This window comes from Lissotriton helveticus, chromosome 8 (genome assembly GCF_964261635.1).
Source record: "Lissotriton helveticus chromosome 8, aLisHel1.1, whole genome shotgun sequence".
In the NCBI taxonomy this organism is placed as follows: Eukaryota; Metazoa; Chordata; class Amphibia; order Caudata; family Salamandridae; genus Lissotriton; species Lissotriton helveticus.
Window position 1 is genome coordinate 183,473,574 of NC_136069.1, and position 21,323 is coordinate 183,494,896.

Here is a 21,323-nt window from a genome sequence, read left to right on the forward strand (position 1 = left end):
TGGATCCGGATTTTTTTTTTGCCGCAGCATCCCTGCGCGCCAGGGGGAGGGCATCATACGACTTTGCCCTGGCATTGTCCGTGTACGTGACGTCAGCGAGGTCACATAAGTCACACCCCAGCACGCCTATGTCAGTTTTCTTCGGATAACTTTTCCGCGCCACAACGCGGAGCCATCAGACAAAACTGTGAGAGTATAGGAACAGTGTGCGAAAGAGCAGAAAAAATGGAAAAACGAATGGTGAGGAACAACACCATCAGGAGCAGTGCCAGACACTGCAGCACCCAAAGGCAAGGAAAGAAGAAAGAACAGAGCACAGCCCTGAACAGCAACCCTGACAGTACGGAGATGGCCCCCCCGGGGACAAAGAATATATGAAAAAACGTCATGATAACATGCAGCAGGCCTTCAACCCCAACCAGTAACAATGAAGGGAAACCAGTCCGGGACAGACAAGGCACGACAAGACTCCAAGACAGCCCCATCACAGAATGTGACAACCCCCATAAGGAACAGGGGCAGAGGCCCGGCCAAAAGACCCCAACCTAGAAGATAGCAAGGGGGCCAGAACCCCAAGGAATGAAGGGGAAGTGGGGGGGGGGGGGGAGGAGGTAGAAGGTAGGCAATCTGGGGCAACTAGAGCACAAGGGCACAGAAGTACCTGTAAACCTATCCTCTAATGTGCCAAAAAGGGAGGAAAGGAACAAATAAACAGGACGAACATCCTGCCAGAAAGAGCGAAAGAATGCACTCACTGAAGACATAGCCACCCACAGGGAGGCAAAATGCAGAAATCAAGCCAAAGGTCCTCGCAGAACGGGTAGGAAGGGCGGGCCGTGAAGGAATCTGCGGCAAGAATTGTCTCTTCCAGATTCATCGTTACTGAAGGTAAGTAACTCGTACATCTGATAGAGACTACTAGCGCAGATTCCTTAACGTAGAATAGATAATCTAGCCATACCTAAGGGGAAGGACGGTCTGCGGGAGGACCCCACCAGCCTGGACATAATAGAGGTTCCCACAGGGGACAAGGCCCACGGGGGAAATAGCCCTGTCCCCCCAGGCAAGAAGAACCCCTGCATCTAGAAGACCACCAACCCCAGAGGGGATGCGGGAAGACAAGAAGAGAGGCAGCCCGCCGTCCATCAGCAGGAGAAACGAGGGCAAGGCGAAAGGAGGCCAGAGCGCCCCACACCCGTTCAAGGAATCAAGAACCTCCCCCAGAAGCCCCAAGGCCCAAACAAGGAAGAGGAGCACCTAGGAAGAAGAGCAACCAAGAGACTCCAAGGAAAAGAGGTAGAGCAAAGGCAAGCCCCCCCACCGGGTACACACCCAGTGAAGAGGGCAGCCAAGCCTAACACAGTCAGAAGGTAACAGGCCAAACAACGGCGTCTTCAACAATAAGGCAGGCAGAAGCAGAAAGGGTAGCCCAAGGGCACCCAGGGAGAACCGCCCAACATCCCGCTGGGACAGACTGCGCCTGAAGAGGGACAAGGAACTCAAGAACCAGCTCAACTCCTAGGGACGAGAGGCAGAACAGAAGGCAGGGCCCCCTGGAAGAAGCAGAGAAGGCAAGGAGGACTGTCGCGCTAAAGCGCCTGATGGCACAATGGTGCATAAAAACAGTAGGTCGGCACCGGCATGCACGGCCAGACGCAGACAACACCACAGAACGGTGCACTCAGGCAAGCCATCCGCCAGCCAAAGATAGAGACCAGGAAGGCCAAGAAGGGCCCGGACAAATCCCCAAGGGAGGAGTCCACACACACAGATGGCCCAAAAAGAAGTGGAACTAGGCAGAGCCATGACGCAAGGCCGCAGACAGCAGGCCAGACCAGACCAACAACGCAGCGACCCCAGAGAAAGACAGACCAGGGCGCAACTCAAGCCAATACAAAACTATCAGCAAGAGGATCGCACCTGCAACATACCGTAACCCCACAAAGAGCAGAGGCCCGAAAGGCGACTACACCTCCCCAGCACATGACAGAGCTACATTATAGCTACCCTTACCACACATAGGGCATGCCACGTCCCAAGACACGGGAAGCCTCTTAGTGAAAAACACTCCGCAACAGAGGACAACAGAAAGACCTGTGGAGAACCCGCAGACGGATTGCCAATCAGCCAATAAGAATAACAGAAGGCCTAGTCTCAGGGCCAACATGGCTTAGCAAAAGCCAAAATAAAAAAAGGGCCCGAGAGCAGCCAACAGAACCATACTCCGAAGAAAAAGGACTCTAATGCACAGTAATCACACAGTTCACACAACTGCGGCGACCCGCCCCAACGGAAGAACATCTCCCGAAAACCAGATCAACTCACAGGTCAATGAGGGGGGGAGGAGGAGGAGGAGGAGGAGGAGGAAGAGGAAGAGGCCGAAGTCCCGCCAAGAACTTCTGAATGGCTGAGTCCGCAGGGGCGTGTAACAAAAGACCGCCATCGAAAGGAAGGTCCACCAGCCGTTCCCGAATGTTCTCTGGGAACACACTGTCCCGAAGCCAGGCATGTCAACGAAGTGCGACCGAAGAAGCCATGGCATGACCAAGCACCTCCGAGATGTCCAGAGCGGAGCGAAGAATAAATGCTGCCACTTCCCGGCCATCCAACACATGGTGCTGCAAATCAACACAGGCACCCTCCAGAGAAGCGGCAGACATAAGGGACTCTGCCGAGTCCCACAAGCAAGAAGTGGCCCTAGCCAAAACAAGCAGAGTGTTCAGAGCCCACATAGCCGCACTGGTGGAGGCGAACACATTGCGCCACCAGGAGTCAAGCCAGCGGCCTCCCGCGACAGGGGAGACAACAGCGGTGGCAGAGAGGGGAAGGCATTCTGCAAAAGAGGGCCCCTGGTAGAAGGGTGGAGGGAAAGACACACAGCATCACGCGTCGCCGGACGGTGGCGGTGCAGAAGGTGTTGGGGCACCGGGTCCCTTGTGGCGGGGCAGCCCCAAGCCCCCAGAAGAGAAGAATGGAGCAAACGCTCGAAAGGAAGCAGCAGCTCCCTACCACCAGAACCCTGATGGAGGACCTCCAGAAGATGATCCACGGGGAAATGGGCAGCTGGATCACCAATGCGCAAGATTCCCACAGCAGTGGAAACAGCGCGAGCAAAGGCAGCACCCGCCTCTGTAGGACCCCGCGGTGGAGAACGCAGCTCCTCAGTAGGTGACGGCTGCAAGCTAAGGCGGCCGTCCCCCAAGCCAACTGGTAGAAGGAAGGGCCAGGTCCGAAATGGAGGAAGAGGGACTAAGGAGTGGGGGACAGGCGGCGCCTCCGGCGAAGACCGCGGCCGCGGTGACGGCGAGGAGCCGTCCTTAGACGACGTCTGGGAAAAAGCCACGACGCGGCGGCCCCTCTCCGGCGAGGAGGAAACCATCAAGCGCCGAACCTCCGGAGAGGAGGAGGCGTCCGAAGACGAGTCAACGACCCGACTTCGGCCTGGCGCCGTAGAGTCCACAATCTGAGTCAGGTCATTGTCGTCCGGCGCCAGGGGAGACCCGGAACGACCTCCGTCAGAGCGCACGGCGCAGGAGACTGGGGCTGAGCCGGGGCGGCGAGGGAACGGTGCTGGAAAGGCGCCGACCCGACCTCAGACGATGCAGCTGCCTGCGTGGAGGGGCGAGATGGACCCGGGGAGGGACGGGGGGTCCCCCGCCAGCCACGGCCTTTGACGAGAAGGGCCCGCCGCCAGGGCCAGCAACCGCCGGCGCCGTAGCGGGGTTACCTCGGACGAGGCCACCGCCTGTTCAGAGGGCCGAGGGGGACTTGGGGATGCGACCCGAGTCTTGGCGATCTCCCGCGACACCACAGAGACTCCCGCAGGAGTTTGCGGTGAAGCAGAGGCACCGTGGTCCGAAGGAGGGACCCCCAAAGGGCACCTGGATATGAGCCAGTCAGCGCCGGAGCTACCGGCGAAACCGCTGAGGGCCCCGTAGATGGCAAGGGATGCGCAGACGTTCCAGGAGGGGGAGGGGAAGGAGGAGGAGGAGGAGGAGGAGAAGCCAGCGAGGCCTGCAAGGCCACCGCATGTCTCTCCATCTGGGCTCTAGACGCTCCACACGGGAAACGGTGGATAGGGGGACGACACGTGGAGCCGCACCACCCGCGGAGAGCCCACGCCCCCAACAGACCGGAAATCAGACCTCGGGGACAAACTGCGACACTTACCGACAGGTGAGCGACGCACTTGCGGCCTGGGAGAAGGACGATGTCAAAGACGGAGGCACCGATTCCTGAAACCCTCCGCAGGGGCCGGGCGTGGTGACGACGCCGACCTGGACATGCGGGCTGAAAGAAGTTTCATCCGGCGCTCCCGCCAGGACTTCGGTTTCATCTGCTGGCACGCCTCACAATCAGTGGAGTCGTGGTGTTCTCCCAAACACCACATGCAGATGGGGTGAGGATCCGTCGCCGACATCTGGCGCACACAAGACGAGCACTTCTTAAAGCCCGAAGGCATTCGCACACTGTTCCCACACACACGCAACAAGCGAAAGGGAAAGGGCCGATAGTGGCCAGGAGCATGATCCAGATCCGCGTTGCACGCAGAAAAGGAAAAAACTGACGTAGGCGCGCCGGGGTGGGACTTATGTGACCTCGCTGACTTCACGTACGCAGACAACGCCAGGGCGGAGTCGCGTGACACTGTCCCTCCGGCGCGCAGGGATTCTGTGGCAAAAAAACCAAAACGATCCAGTCACACGCCTGGGGATAATTCTACGTTAAGGAATCTGCAGCTAGTAGTCTCTATCAGATACACCAGACTAGGAAGTTTTGGAGGCAGTGGCGGCAGGGGAGGTGGTGGACTGACCCACGCGCTGGCCCTGTGACCCACCTCTCCAGGTCCCACGTATGCGGCTGTGCTGAGACTGTTGCCGCCCAGGCCTGTGGCTCTGAAAAGAACGTGTTTGGGTGCCCCTTCCTTGGCCACGAAAGGAGCGAAAAGCAGAACCGGATGGAGTGCACGTATCCAAAAGGCCTAGGGACTTGGCCGCAGTCTGTGCGTCCTTATAACGCTCCAACGCACTATCTGCCTTGTCGCCAAAAAGGCGAGTGCCATCAAAAGGCATGTCCATGAGAGTGTTCTGGAGGTAAGGAACATTAGTGTCTATAATCCCACCCATGAAGTGAAGTTCCTAACACTGAATTAAGCATGTCATTTTGTTGATGGAAAAAACCTCAGCATGCAAACTGTGATGTCTAGACAGATCTGTAAAGCTGGTGCAGAAGTTAGTTTCCTAAGTAAGGACAGATGTTCGCAACTGGCGGTGAAAGCAGGTCATCACAACCGCTATCATCTTTGCCAACATGCCAGGACAGAACAAATCCAAAAGAGTAATTTGAATGTGTTCTCCTCCTACTGCAAACCTGAGCACTTTCCTGAAGCAAGTCCAATTTGGGAGGAGGAAGTACACATCCTGTTGATTAAGAAACCCTAGACAGTGTCACCCCTGCAATGACTGCAGACTTGTTATTTGTGCTGTGTGATTTTGAGAGAGGCATGATTATAAGAGAATTTTAAAAAGGGAGATGTTTGAAGGCGCCATGACTGCCATCAGCAAGGTATGGGTAAAACTGGGAATCTGCTTTGAAGGTAAAATAAAGATGCTATACATGTTTTGAAAAATGAGAACTCGTTACATCTCATAATCAGTTTTTTGTCTAATACAGATCAGCAAAATACAATGAACAATCCACTGTTGTGCCAACAAGTGTTTTTGAGGAGTATACGCCCCAACACCCCAGGGAAGCTCAAAGTATGGTTGGCACACCAAACGATTAGGGATAAAGTATCCCTTGCTCTACATTGTATGGGTGTTGCAAGTTACTGAGGAGTTCCTTTTAAAGGTTATTGAACTCCAAGGTAACTTACAATATCCTTATCATGTACGGCAGTGGGTTCTTTATCCCAAATAATACATGGGCACACCATCAACTTTCCCACAAACCACTTTAAAACCTTGGTGTGTAATTCTTTCATATGAAAGAGAGAGCATGTTTGCAAACATGTAGAATAATAATAAGACCTCAAATGCATAATTAAACACATCAAAAAAACTGTTAGATACTTGTTGCTAAAATATATGAGTAACAGTTTTATACAAGTCAGTTTAAAAATAACGCCGCAGTAGCTCCGAATATGTAGAAACATGCAGGAAGATTTTAACTTTTCTATAATTATCTAAGGAGAAAAACAGAAAAAACAAGCTAGAAAAACAGGACAAGAAAAAGAAAAGCAACGTTTTATTTCAGTTGCTTTAAACAGCTGTTCTGTGTCCTGACCTGCCTTTCACCTCAGGCAGCAGGCATTGAGACATCAGAACTCGACAGTAATAACTTATTCCTGTTGAGTTCGGACGTGTTTTCTTTATAATCACTGAGTGAGTTGTGGGTTAGTCCCTTTGATCTATTTTTCAAACTTGGCCTTTGTTTGAAAGGGCAATTCCCATGCCAATTCGAGGATGGTTACAATCTCCCATTCGTGTCCTATGAGGTATTAGTGATGGGGTACGTATCAAGAAGGTTTTTTTTGTCAGACAGCAGAGGCAACATGACATGTGGCTTGTAATGGAAAGATACTGTTCTTTGGTGCATTTACTTGGCTGTCACATTGACACAACATATCCTAACACACCATGACATAACACACTAGAGCACAATACATCTCACCATAACATAGCAGGACAACACAAAAAAATCAGAGCACAGCACCACAACATAACACCGCGTGACACGATATAACAAAATATCATCTTACAGCACAGCAATGCACCACAAAACACCGCAACACAACCAAGCATAGCACTGCAGGACAACGTAATACACTATAAAACACTGCATGACCTAACATATTTCACCTAAACTTAACACATCCTAATATACCTCCGTCCACCATGATACAGCACACTAAACATTAACTTACACAGCAGACCATAACATAATAGTACACACCATAATTTAACAGCATAGCACAACATAACTTACAAAGAATGACAGTCTACCACATCCTTTAACACAGCATGACAACACAGCACAATGCAAGATGAAAGGTTACTTTTCCAGGAATGCTAAAGACTAGCTGGGCTTTATGGTAATTACTATAAATAAATATTTATGTAGCATTCGTGTGTTTCCCCAATGTTATCTATAGTTCTAAAATAAACACAAACATTAATTACAACCAGACTAATTCGTTTTGAAAATGCTTGTTCCAAATACTGAACAAGCATTTGAAAGTACAAGGCAGGTACTTAGGCCTCAGCACATGCCTAGTTAACCAGAGACTACTGGCTCGGCATGGTAAATAGCACAAGGAGCTCACCCACTGGAAAAGTTAAATACATTTGTAGTTGGATGGGTCTAGCACAAAAGATGCCTACAACACTCCAGACAAATGCACCCTCAGTTGCATTTGTTGCACTGTGATGCTACATTCTCATGGTAATAGCTGAAAATGTTTTCTAGTAGTCGCCCAAACACGCTTCACTCTACATGTAAGCCACACAAATAGCCACACAAATCAATACCCTTCTTGACCATCACCTTTTTTTTTTTTTTTTTTTTTTTTTTTTTAAGGCCGGCAGGGTGAAAGGGAGGGCTGGGGCAACACACACACAGGGTAGCAACAGGGACAACAGAAGTGGGTGGTGGGGGGTGCTGTAGTGCGGCCAGGTATAGAGCGCTTCTTTGTTTATTGGGGGCAGAAGGCAACATGGACGGATCATATGAGACCGGGGCAACCGTGATACCAGGGAGTGATTGGGGGCAAACAACAGCAGAAGGGGGTAGGGAGGGAGGGTGGCAGTGTGGGTGGCTTGGGCAAGCAACAACTGAGGGAGGGAAACAGGGTGGCTAGCTGGGGGCAAGTAACAACGGAGGGAGGGATGCACGGTGGCTGGCTGGGAGCAAGCAACAACGGAAGAAGGGAGGGTGGGTGAATGGGTGGGTGGAGTCAGGGAAGAAAGGAAGGATGGGCAGGGAAGAAAGGAAGGATGGGCAGGGAAGGAAGGATGGACGGGGAAGGAAGGAAGGATGGACGGGGAAGAAAGGAAGGATGGAAGGGGAAGAAAGGGCGGGGAAGGAAGGATGGGAAGGAAGGAAGGATGGACGAGGAAGAAAGGAAGGATGGACGGGGAAGAAAGCTTGTACAGCTATTATCTCATGAATAGGTAATTTTTAATGTTGCCTGTTTTTTGCAAGCTGATGAGATCGAGGTATATTCAGAAAGATTGATTCTTATATGTTTTATAAATGTATTCTAGTGTTTTACTGATTATTGTATGTATGACTTGTAAATACTGTGCTCTCATGGTTTCAAACACACCTGAATAAAGCGTGATTTGAAGATCCTCGGCTTCCTCATCAACTACCTGGAACTTCTAGCCATTCACCTAGTGTTGAAGGCTTTCCTACCTCACTTGATAGGAAAGGTGTAGGAAGCTTCCTTTTTATGTAGTGACGCCAATGAAAGGGCACGCCATGCAAAACGTCCAGACAACCCTTATTGGTTTCCAAGGCTTACTTTAATAATCCTGAGTGCTCTGTTTGTTGTAGTGTGCTTTAGCCGCTTAGGCTTATCAGAGAGAAGTGGTAAGTATTTGTTGCGCGCACACACACAATCATTAAATAGTTCAAACACACTGTCAGTAACTGGTTCACATACTCCATAAGAAATCCAAAACCAATTTATAAAAATACAGTAAATTTTTATAATTTTTACACCACGATCTTTAGAATAACTTCAGTACAAGTGGAGATATCGATTTTAGAAGAAAAGAAAAATACTCCTAACGTTTTGAGGCATTAGCCTCGAACGCTACAATGTTATCCTTTTGGAGAAAGCACAGATAGCAAACCGGTACTTGCAAGCCGTGTTTTGAGGTGCCATTTGGGACTTAATGTGCTACGGGGGCCAAGGTCCAAAGTACCACCAGTAGGTGTGTTTTACCTGCCCTGAGGTGTCCGGGTGCAGAAATGCTGGTCGTGATATTAGCCTCGGGCGCTTCACTGTTGATGCCAATGGGACTTGAAATGCTCAATTTAGGGGAGTACGAAGTAGTAGCTAATTGGCTACCTACCCCTAGGGTGGCTACATCCACTACATGACCACTTCCTGTGTGGATGGGTATAATCCTGAACCAGAAGTCCCTATTTCACCAAAAACAAAATGGTGAAACCATTCTCTGGTTATTTACTTCAGGTAGCCCACCTTAGGGGTATGGATGGCTTGTGGGTGCAACACTCCTCCTGAATAACTAATTTCCTGCCTTCTCTGGTACCAAATGCGCCCCCGGGCAGGGGTGGCGTTCCCATTTCTTGGGAGAAGCCAGGGTTGCATTTCAAAGATGCAGAGACTTTGAAGGGCTAAATTGTTAGCCATCCTGCTGGAGGAGGTGAGAACATCTTCTGCTGCTGAGCAGGCATTGTTCCCGACCTCTGAGAGCACGGGCTCTTCCTTGCAGAGTGTCAGAACTCAGTCTGTGGTGGCAGGCTGGAAGGTTCCAGTCAGCCGACACATTAAAAGACTAGTAGGACTACAGGGGGTTCCCTCTAAGGTGCCCTCTGTGTGCAGGTCCTAATAAATCTGATACATCAGTATAGATGCCCGGTGGAGCTACTTGATAGCTATAGAGGAGATGGGCTGTGGACTACCCCTTCGGCCCTCACCTACCCAGCCGGAAATTGGGCAGACCTTACTTTGTCTCTCCGTCGTACTCTTTCCCCCTACTCCTTTAATCCACCCACTTTCTCTCCATTTATTCCTCCTCTTTGCCTCTAACAGTTTTCTCATTGAGACCTAGCCGCTTGACTGATACCCGGTGAAGCTACCTGATAGCTATAGAGGAGATGGGCTGTGGACTTCCCCCTCGGCCGTCACCTACCCAGCCGGACTTTGGACAGACTCCTTTATCTCTCCATCCATCCTATCTCCATCCTTTCGCCCTCCTATATCCCACCCCCTTTCCTTTCTAAGCTCCATGTACCTCGTCTTCCGACGCTCTAGAAATGTTACCTTGGAACTGATGTAACTTGTAACTGATGTAATTTTGTAACTTTGTGGATCCTTATGTAAAGCGCTCTTATACCCCCGGGTCTAGCCAGCGCTATATAAAACTCAAAAAAAAAAAAAGGAAATGAAGGAAGGATGGGAAAGAAGGATGGGAAGGAAGGATGGACGGGGAAGAAAGGAAGGATGGACGGGGAAGAAAGGAAGGATGGACGGGGAAGAAAGGAAGGATGGATGGGGAAGAAAGGAAGGATGGGAGGGGAAGAAAGGAAGGATGGGAGGGGAAGAAAGGAAGGATGGGAGGGGAAGAAAGGAAGGATTGGTGGGGAAGAAAGGAAGGATGGAAAGGAAGGAAGGATGGCAAGGATGGGAAGGAAGGATGGCAAGGATGGGAATGAAGGGTAGGAAGGAAGGAAGGATGGATGGGAAGGAAGGATGGGAATGAAGGAAGGATGGACGGGGAAGGAAGGATGGCGGGGAAGAACGGAAGGATGGGCGGGGAAGAAAGGTAGGTTGGGCAGGGAGGCAAGGAAGGATGGGCAGGGAGGAAAGGAAGGATGGGCAGGGAAGAATGTTCGGATAAGCAGAGAAGAACGTTAGGATAAGCAGGGAAGAATGGTATGATGGGCAGTGAAGAATGGTAGAATGGGCAGAGAAGAAAGGAAGGATGGTGGGTGGTTACTGATGTGAAATTTTTTTGCATTCTGTAAAAGCCAATCAAAGTCACTATATTATAAGGAATACTCCCTTTCTCCAAAAAAAAACCTTTGTTAGATGTAAGAGGCAGAGGCATTGTATACTTACTGGTATATGGGGAGGAGACTGAATGGTTTCAACCTGCACAGGCTGAAGACTACTTAGCTTTGCACCGTTTCTTATCAAACTGATTCGCTCTTCAAACTGTGACTGAAAACATAAGAAGAATTATGGTTGTATTTGCCAGTTACATTAAGACACTTTAATGTTCGAATTTTAAATAAATTCTCACACTGAACCTAAAAAAAAAAAAAGGCTGTCCGACAGTGTTCATTGAACGTGAGTACTTATAAGTACAACTTTCCCGCTGAGGTTCTATATTAAAAGCGATTTCGACTACATCCTATATAACCTTGGCAACACTAAAGAACTCACTACACAGAATTGGCAACAAAATGTTACAAAGCAGTGAGAAAAAATATTCATAGGTCTGACATCACTTTAAAGGTCACACTAAGCACAATTGACTTGGCCTGCTTTACAGTGTCAAAGGAAAAGCAACACAAAAGACAGATATCCTAGACAACAGTCATTTGTGGCAGGTTAATCAACTGCTGGGTAACCTTGGGAAATAATCAATGTGGGGCCTTCGAAGAGGTTAAGAAGGTACACTTAATATGAGTGAACGGGAGGGAGATTTCCTGTAATCTGGCACGAACCGAGTCGTGTTCCAGAATCCCACCACATTCTCTTCTTCTTAGAAGAGAAGAATGTAACACATCACTCCTTTATCATTTACAAATAAAGGTAACACTTTTATAAGTATATAACAACAACCTAGACGGGAATATAAAACTAACAGCACATTGCATTATACAAACATTGTCTAAACAAAACAAACATTTCTTTGTCAAAAAGGAAATGCAAACACCACGGAAATTACATAATACCAAGCCATAACGAATATTCAATTACAATACATGGCATTAATAGATACTAAAATCTGTTGTTAATTCACATCAGGAACTCAGACCTCTTCGGAGTTCTGATTCCTCTGTGAGTTCTCGGAGTTATGGATTTTAATTTTTCACGCACCAATCTGTTCTTTTTACACACCACCCTCCTGGGATCATCACTCAGCTTTTCATGGTCTTTTCGTTCCATCACCAACGGGGTTTTCACTACGTTCTTACGATTCCATACGTTACCACCACTCAATAGAAGCGTTTGCTTGTTCACCTTCTTTACTTCAAAAGGATCAGAATACTTCGACTCCCCTTTCTTAACTCAGAGTCCTTTCGGCACGTGGACACAATCTTCAATCTAGTAATCACCCTCCCTCATTGTTTCTCTCTCCAACACAACCTTGTCGCGTTCCATCCCTAATAGACATCATTGGTCTGTCCATGCGCACCCTCATCACCTCAAAAGGTGATCTCCCAATCACGCAATGAGGAGTGGTGCGATATGACCAAAGTAACTTCCTCATTGCTACTCTCCAATCTTCTCCGCCACTCAATGCTAACTATAAACCTTTCAAAGTACTGTTGCACCTTTCCACAAAACCATTTGTTTGAGGGGAATATACCGATGATCAAATATGCTCAACAGCCTGCTTCTTAAGAAAATCACTTGTGCTGGGAAATGAACTGGACCATATTGTCTGACACCATAATTTCTGACACCCCTTCTCTCATGAATAATTCCTTTAGGAATCCAATTACAGTCTCATCTCCGGACATCTGAGAGACCTTCACTGGCTCCCCGTCAACAAAAGAATCACCTTCCGCCTCCTCACCCACGCACACAAAGCCCTACACGACCAAGGCCCGAGCTACCTCAACAGCCGGATCAACTTCTACGCTCCCAAACGCCACCTCCGTTCAGCCAACCACGCCCTCGCCGCCGTCCCCCGCATCCGAAGAGCAACTACAGGAGGAAGGTCCTTCTCCTACCTGGCCGCCAAGACCTGGAACTCCCTCCCGACCGACCTGCGCCTGACCCAAGACCACCTCTCCTTCAGGAAGAAGCTGAAGACCTGGCTGTTCGAGCAGTAGCGGCACCCCCCCCTCCCCTAAGCGCCTTGAGACCCTACGGGTATGTAGCGCGCTCTATAAGTGTCATTGATTGATTGATTGATCAGTAGTGACTTCCTCTGAAAACTTCACTTCGGGCCATCTAGAGAAATAACCCTTCACCACAATGGCATATTAGAGGCAGCTACCCATAACATGTAATGTACCTGCAACGTCAATTTCAATCTTTTTCCAAGGACTATCGGATTTGATAGTCACAACTGGGGGAACACTTTTTGGAAAACTTTCTTTATTGAGTGCTTAGAAGTTACAACAATACAGATTCGTTCTTTTTTGTGCAATTATCTCAGTTGAAACTGCAGCTTACAGAAATGCCATTCAAAAACTCAGTTGCTAAACATTCTCAGGCGTCTCCTATAAAAACCTCAATTTGCAAGTAACTGCAGCTCAAAAGTCTCATTAGTCCTTCGGTTACCCCCTTCTCTCCCTCCCCCTAATAAAAGAAAAGGATAAATGGAACAAAAATCCAACATTTAAAGGTACAGTAGTGAGAGAACACAGATAATGTACACAGGTGATCTTAGCACGTCCAAGGAGGGATCTACATAATTATAGCTTGCATCGAACTGGTTTTTAGGTTGTCCTCTAATGCTGCCCCCTGGGCCTTTATCAGTATTGGAATAAATGTAAAGCCTTGTTTGTGTCAAGCAGGTGCATAACGGCAATCCCTGAGAGAGGTAATGAACAACGGGCACCCATATTTAGTATTAAATCTTTTTATTGCAAGAAAACATCACAACAGGTACAATGGCTCATGCTAGAAGTGGCACGGACCCACCCATGATAATACAAGCAAGTAAGGAGGCCTGCGATGCGCCCAGTTCATTTGGTGTAATACACAGCAAGCTGCCTACAACCCAACTGGGCCGGCCGCGTAGTTAGGGTTCGGTAGCCGCCTTCGAATGTAATATGCTGTTAGGCAGAACAGTGACAATCCCAACCAGTCCCCCCCAAACCCCACCCCCCTCCTTGTCCAACGAGTAAAAAGCTGCAGGAGACTGACGCAACTTTAAAGCGTTTCCTGGGGGGTTGCGCGCCTCCGATCTCTCGGCCTACGAGATTGTGTTGTAGGGTCTGTGAGTGGGGTATCTGCCAAGTGCAGTAGCCGCAGGTATCGGGGACAGCTCAGCTCCCTGAACTCCCCGGTGAGTAGGGTCAGGAACGGCCGCCAGAGTTCTGCAAAGTCTTCCCCCCCTCCCAGCCTTCGCCAGTGATAGCTTCTCCATCCCTAGTATCGTCCAGAGCCTATGTAACCACCCAATTTGCTGAGGAGGCTGAACGTCCCTCCAGTGTGCCACAATGTTCTGTATCGCTGCTCCCAGTGCGATCGCTATGAGTCTCCCCCTCAAGGACTTCAGGGGGTACATCAAGGCGTTAGGGAGGCCGAGCAGCACATAGGCAGGGAATCTGGGTGTCTAGGTGCATATCTATTAAGTCGAGGATTGTGGTCCAGTAAGGTTGCAAATGTTCGCAGCTCCAGAGCAGGTGTTCTAGGGTACCGAGCCCCCCGCAACCCCTCCAGCAGCGATCAGTGACTCGGGAGTCCCAGCGGTGTATGCGTTCCGGTGTATGACACCAATATGTGGCCACTTTAGTCAGCGTTTCAGTAAGGCCCATGTGATAGGCTGAGTGGCGGGCTCTGTGATATATGCCCTCCCATTCCTTGTGAGTAAGTGTCCTCCCTAGGTCCCTCTCCCACCTGGCCTTCCCTGCATTGTAGGAGTGGATATTAGTGAGTAGTAAGTGTTCATACAAGTCTGAGAGCAGCTTTTTATCGGAGGTACGTGTCAACAGCCATTTTTCGTACGGCGTGAGGTGTCGCTGTGCGCCGGGTTGAATGGACGGATAAAGAACCCAGTGACGGACCTGTAGGTACGGCAGGCGGTCGGATTCTGGTATGCCGTAATCCTCCTTCACCTTCGGAAAGGGAAGGATACCGTTAAGGTCAAACACATGACCCACAGCTCTACAGGGAGTCGTCCTCCAAATCGCAAACGCCTGAGGGTCAAGGCCCGGGGAGAAGTCCGGGTTGCTGAAGATCGGTGTCATCGGGGAGGGGAATGAGGTGAAGCCCCGCCGTACAGCCACTGCGTCCCAAGCGCCCAGGACCATACTCGTGATTTGTGACGCGTAGAGATTGGGCGGTCTATGGCGACGTGGTAAAAATGGGACATCCTGCAACGGCCGGCCCGCTACCGCCTGGTCCTGGAAGAGCCAGTGTTTGCTGGATTCTAGTTGATGCCATTCTACCAGTGTGCGCAGCTGGGCGGCTTGGAAGTATAGGGTGAGGTCAGGTATTCCTACTCCACCATGAGCAGGGGGAAGTGTAGCAATCAAATTCTTAAAGCGCTGCAGCCGGCCATTCCAAATATACCGCGCTAGGTCAGATTGCGTTTTGTGGAGCCATCCCGTCGGCGGGCGTAGGGGAAGAGTTTGAAAAACGTAAAGAATTTGTGGCAGCAAAGTCATTTTGACAGCTGCAATTCGGCCCAGCCAGGAAAGCGTGAGGTGTTTCCACCGCCGGAGTCCTCCATTAAGGCGTGTGCTGAGCCTCGTGTAGTTGGCTTCTGCCGTAGCTCGTACCGTCGGTGCCAACAGAACTCCGAGATAGGAAATGGGGGAGGCGGGCCACTGTAGGTCGTACTCGGCGTTGACCTCCGCTAACACGTCAGGTGGTAAAGAGATGTTCAGGGCCTCTGATTTATCTACATTGACCTTGAAGCCAGAGGCCAAGGCAAAGGTGTGGAGTTCCACAAAGAGCGCCCGGAGGGACTGCATTGGCGACATCAGGGAAAGCAGAATATCGTCTGCATACAGACTGATCTTATGCGTGTCTCCGCCGAACGGGATACCCTCAATGAGGCAGTGTTGTCGTATACGTTGTGCCAAGGGCTCCATATAGAGAGCGAACAGCAGGGGGGACAGTGGGCAGCCCTGTCTGGTCCCCCGGCCAATTGGAAAGCGTGGAGATGTGTGGCCATTTACTCTGACCGTCGCGGTCGGCTGACGATAATTAAAAATCCGGTTGCGGAGAGTCTCCCCCATGCCAAACTTCTGGAGTGCCAGGTCTAGGTACGGCCAGTGCACTCGGTCGAATGCCTTCTCGGCATCGATGGTAAGGAGCATGCAGCCCGGTCTCGTTCGAGACCCTGCCTCTATCAAATGGAGGACTCGCCTGGTGTTATCGCTGGTTTGCCGCTGCGGGATAAATCCTGCTTGGTCGGGGTCCACTAGTTGCTGCATGTAAGGGGCGAGCCTACTCGCTATGATCCCTGTGTATAGTTTGAGATCTATGTTCAACAGGGATATTGGTCGGTACGATCCACACCGGGTGGGGTCGCGGCCAGGTTTGGGTATCACCGATATCGCGGCCTCTAGTAGGTCCGAGGGCACAGCACCCGGTTGGTCGAAGGTGTTGAATAGATCACACAGTAAAGGGGCCACTTGGGGGCAAAACGTCTTGTAGAAGGCCGCCGAGTAGCCATCCGGTCCCGGTGATCTACCCAGTTTGAGGCGGGATATCGCCGAAATCACTTCCTCTAGCCCTGTGGGACGATCGAGGAACTCCGCCTGTGCCTCATTTAAAGAAGGGAGGGTTTCACCCTGGAGGTAGTCCCGGCTGGATTGCAGGTCTAAGCGGTCTGCCTCATAGTGGTCAGCATAGAAGTTCCCGAAGGCAGCGGCAATCGCTCCGTCCTCCACTATCGGGTCACCACCCCCAACCTGGATGGTCCGAATGTGCTGCCTTTGCTGCTGCTCCCTCAGCCTGCTTGCCAGGAGTCTCCCGCATCGGTCCCCTCCGGTATAGTACGCGTGGCGCAGCCGGAGAGCAGCATATTCAGCCACATCCTGATCTAAGGCCGCAAGCATCTTCCTTTCCGCGCATAACTGGCGCCAAGCTCGGGCCGCTCCCGTACGTTGGTGCATTTGTTCCAGCTCCGCCACGCGTTGGGTGATCTCGGCCCTCTTTTGCGCACGTTCCCTATTGTTTGCTGTGGCTAGGGAGATGAACTCGCCCTGGAGGACAGCCTTGAGTGCTTCCCATTGGGTGGCCCGGGTGGTGTCGCCATTCGCATTATGAGCGAGGAATTGGCTCAGGGCAGTCTTGATGCGTTCTAGAACGACCGGGCTATGTAATAAGCTATCGCGCAATCGCCAGTGCCGCGGGGGCCGCAGGGTGGATAGCATCATGAAGGACGCCACCACCGGGGAATGGTCCGATAGGGAGGCCGGTTGAATCTCGACGTCTCGGGTGCAGGACGCCAACTGGGAGGAGCATAAAAGATAATCGAGACGCGCGTACGTTTTGTGGGCTGCCGAGTAATAAGTGTATGCCGTGGTTTGTGGGTGTACCTGCCGCCATAAGTCAATTAGGCCCAGATCTGCAAGACGGGTCTGGCCCATTTTCGAGAGCGCTCCTACTTGGCCCGAGCGTTGACCGGACCGATCTCCGGTGTTGTGAAACACCAAATTGAGGTCCACCCCCAGTAGTAAGTGTGAGTGCGTGTTGGCTGTGACCGTCTCCAACGCCCTATGTAAGAATGCCTCTTGTCCGTCATTGGGTGCATAGATGGAGCCTATTAGTAGTGTCTGCCCTGCAATGAGAAAGCGATGTGCCAGCAACCTGCCCTTAATCTCTGCTTCCTTATGTAGGACCCCGTCCCTCAAATGATTTGGCCACTAGTATCGCTACCCCAGCTACTTTCTTATTCGCGGAGGAAACGAATTGCCATGGGAAGGAACGTGATTTAAGTCTATGGTGGTCTTTGGGGAGCAGGTGTGTCTCCTGCAGGAGGCAGATGTCCGCCCCGGAGTGCTCCAGGAGTGAAAGAATCGCTTTGCGTTTGATTGGGTTATTGAGCCCTCTCGCATTGAGAGTGAGAATAGTCAACGGGCGTGTCATGGCAAATCCGCAGGTGGAGAAGCTATGCTGCGCGCGTGGGTCGCAGAGGCGAACCAAGAAGCCCGTGGACAAGGAGGACCCCCCCACGCACTCTCCCCACCCTCCCCAGTCCCCCCTCCCTTCCCCCCTCCAACTCCCACCATCAACCCTCCCAGCCCCACCCGGGTCCCTCCCTAACCCCAACAAGAAACCATGAAAGAACATCCCAGTGTCAGCCCCCAAACACATCATTGTCCGAGTCCGGCCCCACTAGGGGACAAGTCAATGGAAGTTACCTGAGTGGATGTCCGGCCACCAGGCCCCTCTCCCTCGCCCCCCCCTCCCTGGAGCCCAATACCTCCTAAATGATTAATGCTGAAGTGTTCACCCCCTGAGAAAGCATCAGGCAGACAGTGCAGTGTCGCGGGCCACCTCCCGCACCGCGCTGGCCATATCCGCTCTGATAGACTGGGGGTCTGGGCGCGCACTGGATCCCGATAATCGACGGCTCGAGACCCGCTGCCAGCCATCCCTAGTGAAGCGCCGCCGCCGTGGGGTGGATGTGTCCTCCTCTGTAGCCGTGATCCCCAACACCCCGCAGGTGTCCTGGAGGGAGCGCAGTTGGTGCAAAGTCCCATTCCACCTGAAGATGATGCGGAAGGGGTGACCCCAGGCATACGGCATTTCATGTTCCCTCAGAAAGTCCGTCGCAATCTTGAAGGACTTACGTTTTTGGAGCGTTATAGTGGACATGTCTTGATAGAGGGCCACCGGATGACCTCGGAACTGCAAGGGTTGCTTCTTCCTGGCTTCGCTGAGGATACGTTCCTTGAGTGGGTAGTCTGGAAGAAAGGCCAAGATGTCCGGCGGTGGGGCTGAGGTCCGCCTCGCAAGTCCCACACGGTGGGCCCTGTCAATCCGAATGTGGAAGTCTGCCGACTCGCCCAGGATGTTACGGAACAAGTCCTGCAGGTAACCCGCCACGTCAGTACCCTCTTCTTTGGATGGAACGCCTCGGACCCGAATGTTGTTCCGGCGGTACCTGTTTTCAAGGTCCTCGGTGTGGGCCTGGAGGTCCAGCTGTTGGTCCTTCAGGCGTATCCCCTCCTGTTGCAGCTGTGCTATCTCCTTATCCCTGGCGGTGTCTGCACCCTCCATGGCGGCTATTCTCTCCCCGAGGCTGTCCACTTCTCTCCGCACTTCCCTGACCTCGCCCGCCACCTCCTGCTTCAGGGTAAGGGAATTGAAGAGGGATTCCAGAAAGGAGCGGGTTATGGGTGGTTCACCTGTGTCAACGTCCTGCTGGGCCTTCGACTGGCCCGGCGATGGGTGCCCCCTGTCAGTTTTCGCTTGGGATTTGTTCAGCATCTCAGGCAGTGTCCGCTCGCCCTTCTTCCCTCCTCTCTGGGCGGCCATGTCGAGGGGGGATTCCCTCTGCTCTGGGTCGACCGCAGTCACGCTGCTCCGATGCCCGATGAGTGCGGTGGCCGCGGGGCTGCGCGGCTAGGCCACGTGGGCCTCCTGTCCTCAGGTCTCCACTCGTTCCCCAGTTGGTCGGCGCCGCCCAGCAATAACCATGCGTCCAGGGCCTCGCACGTGGCGGGAGTAGCAGGCAGTGAGCCGCGGAGGTAGGCGCATCGGCGGGGGGGCCGCGCTACGGCCGATGATGCCAGTCGCGCCGGAGCTTGTCCGTGCGCACTTCGACCGTCTCTTGCAGTGGGGTGAACCTCCTCACCACCAAAGCACTGTCCCCTCCGTGACAGCTAGGACCTCCAGCGAGGCCCACCCAAAATGTCTCAGGATAAATCGGGGCTTCGGCCTCCAGGCCTCGGGGAGTGTTAGCTCAGTCAGGCCGGGTCGCGGCGCCCCGAGCTCCTCAAGGCCCGGGTGCGTGTAGACAAAATGGCGGCGGAGGATCTCGGCGCCGGTTGCTCCCGGGCACCCATATTTAAAGTTCTTAAAGGTGTCCGATAGGATATCAGTCATGCTTTCCATTGTTGGAGCCTGCCTTAGGCGAGAATATAGTCTGTTATAGAGAGGGCCTCTGTCCTCTTCCATGCGCCTACCACTGCCATCTTCGCTGCACCCAAACAACAATAACATTGATCCATCCCCTATTGTTTGGTGCTAGAGAGAATTGTCCCTTAGGCCTCGGAGTATAGAGCCTGGGTCATATGGGCACCTGATATCCCAGAATCTCCTTAATCTGTGCTAGGATTTTAGTCCAGATGGTTCTAATCGAGTGGCAATCTCACCAGATATGCAGAAAATCACCTAGCATATCACACCCTCTCCAGCACATTTCAGAAGTCGCAGTAAACATTTTCTTAAGTTTAGTCGGATATAGGTACCAATCATAAAGCACATTGTAATGGGCCTCTCATATTCTCATGGAGTGGTTGAATTTAGGTATGTCCCTCCACAGCTTACCCCATTGGGAGGTGGAAATATCCTTACCTAGTGTCCACTCCCAAAAGGTGCTGTGTCTTGGACAAGGGTGTTCCGAGAGTAGTAGGGAATATAAGAAGGAAATAATGCCACTCAATCTATCTCTCATCTTCACAAAGCGTTCAATAGGGGTAACATCCCTAGGTGCTGACTGCCTCATATCCGCCCCCAAAACCCAGTGTCGGAGTTGTGTATAGTGGTAGTGTTCTGATGCAGGAAGCTGAAAATTTCTCTGACAGTGCTCAAACGTCAGTAAGTCCCAGTAGTGGTAGGGGTCCGACACAGTTAGACAGCCCCCTTCTTTCCACGCATCAAAAGCTCCTGAATGTGAAGCTGGAGGGAAGGCTGGGTTATAGTGTATCGGCATGTATGGGTAGGGAAAGGTGGTAGAAGCAGCCGTACGATTGATCTCGTTCCAAACCATTTGTGGAGTGCTCAAGTGTGTGTCAATTGGGCGGTCCTTCTTAGGCTTCCAAGGAAGATTCCAAATACATCTCCCGGTCACTACCCAGTCCACGTGGAGTCAGAGTTTATCAGAGGTTCTTGCGGACCCTTCCTGAATTATCCTTAGTTGAGAAGCTTTATAGTATAGGTTGTGGTCTGGCAATGCTAATCCCCCCACAGGGTTTTCAGCAAACGGACCTGTTTATATGGGAGACAAGCTCATTTACCCTGCCAGATAAATTGTATGAGCATGGAGTGTAGGGTGGGTAAGAATCCGTGATCTAAATCGATCAGCAGTCCTTGAAATAGGTACAATAGTCGTGGAATTACATTCATTTTTATAGCGTGTATATGGCCCAGCCATGAGAGGTACAGAGGAGCCCATCATCGAAGGTCATTTTTCAATTGTTGAAGAAGTGGGGGATAATTGACCTAAAAAAAAAGATCTGAGAGTTTAGCTGTAATTTTAATGCTAAGATAGGAGATCTCTTTCTTCGCCCACTGGAAAGGAGTACTTTCACAACCCGTTCTATTTTAGATTGCGGTAGATTCAAATTAAGGAGAAAAGACTTAGTCTCATTAATACGGAAGCCGGATGATGATTCGAAGTGTTGGAGCTCTGGCCGCAGGGCTCACAACGCATTCATGGGATCTGTAATAGTACATCATCGGCCAAGAGAGAAATCTTATGTTCCTTTCCCCCAAAGTCGATGCCGCGAATACTGAGTGTCGATCTAATCTTAGCTGC

The 21,323-nt window shown here is 51.2% G+C and overlaps 1 protein-coding gene across 3 annotated transcripts in view; it reads right to left on the minus strand.

The window, feature by feature from the left end:
* LOC144772494 (E3 ubiquitin-protein ligase TTC3-like) overlaps nt 1-21,323 on the minus strand; it is a 1,119,388-nt gene that overhangs the window by 107,615 nt on the left and 990,450 nt on the right. For 2 of the 3 annotated variants that reach the window (XM_078656860.1, XM_078656859.1), the window contains exon 41: nt 10,814-10,915. The exons of the other annotated variant lie outside the window; for it this stretch is intronic. In XM_078656860.1, the coding sequence (XP_078512986.1) occupies nt 10,814-10,915 (102 nt within the window). The remainder of the gene's footprint in view (nt 1-10,813; nt 10,916-21,323) is intronic. 3 annotated transcript variants of the gene reach the window in all.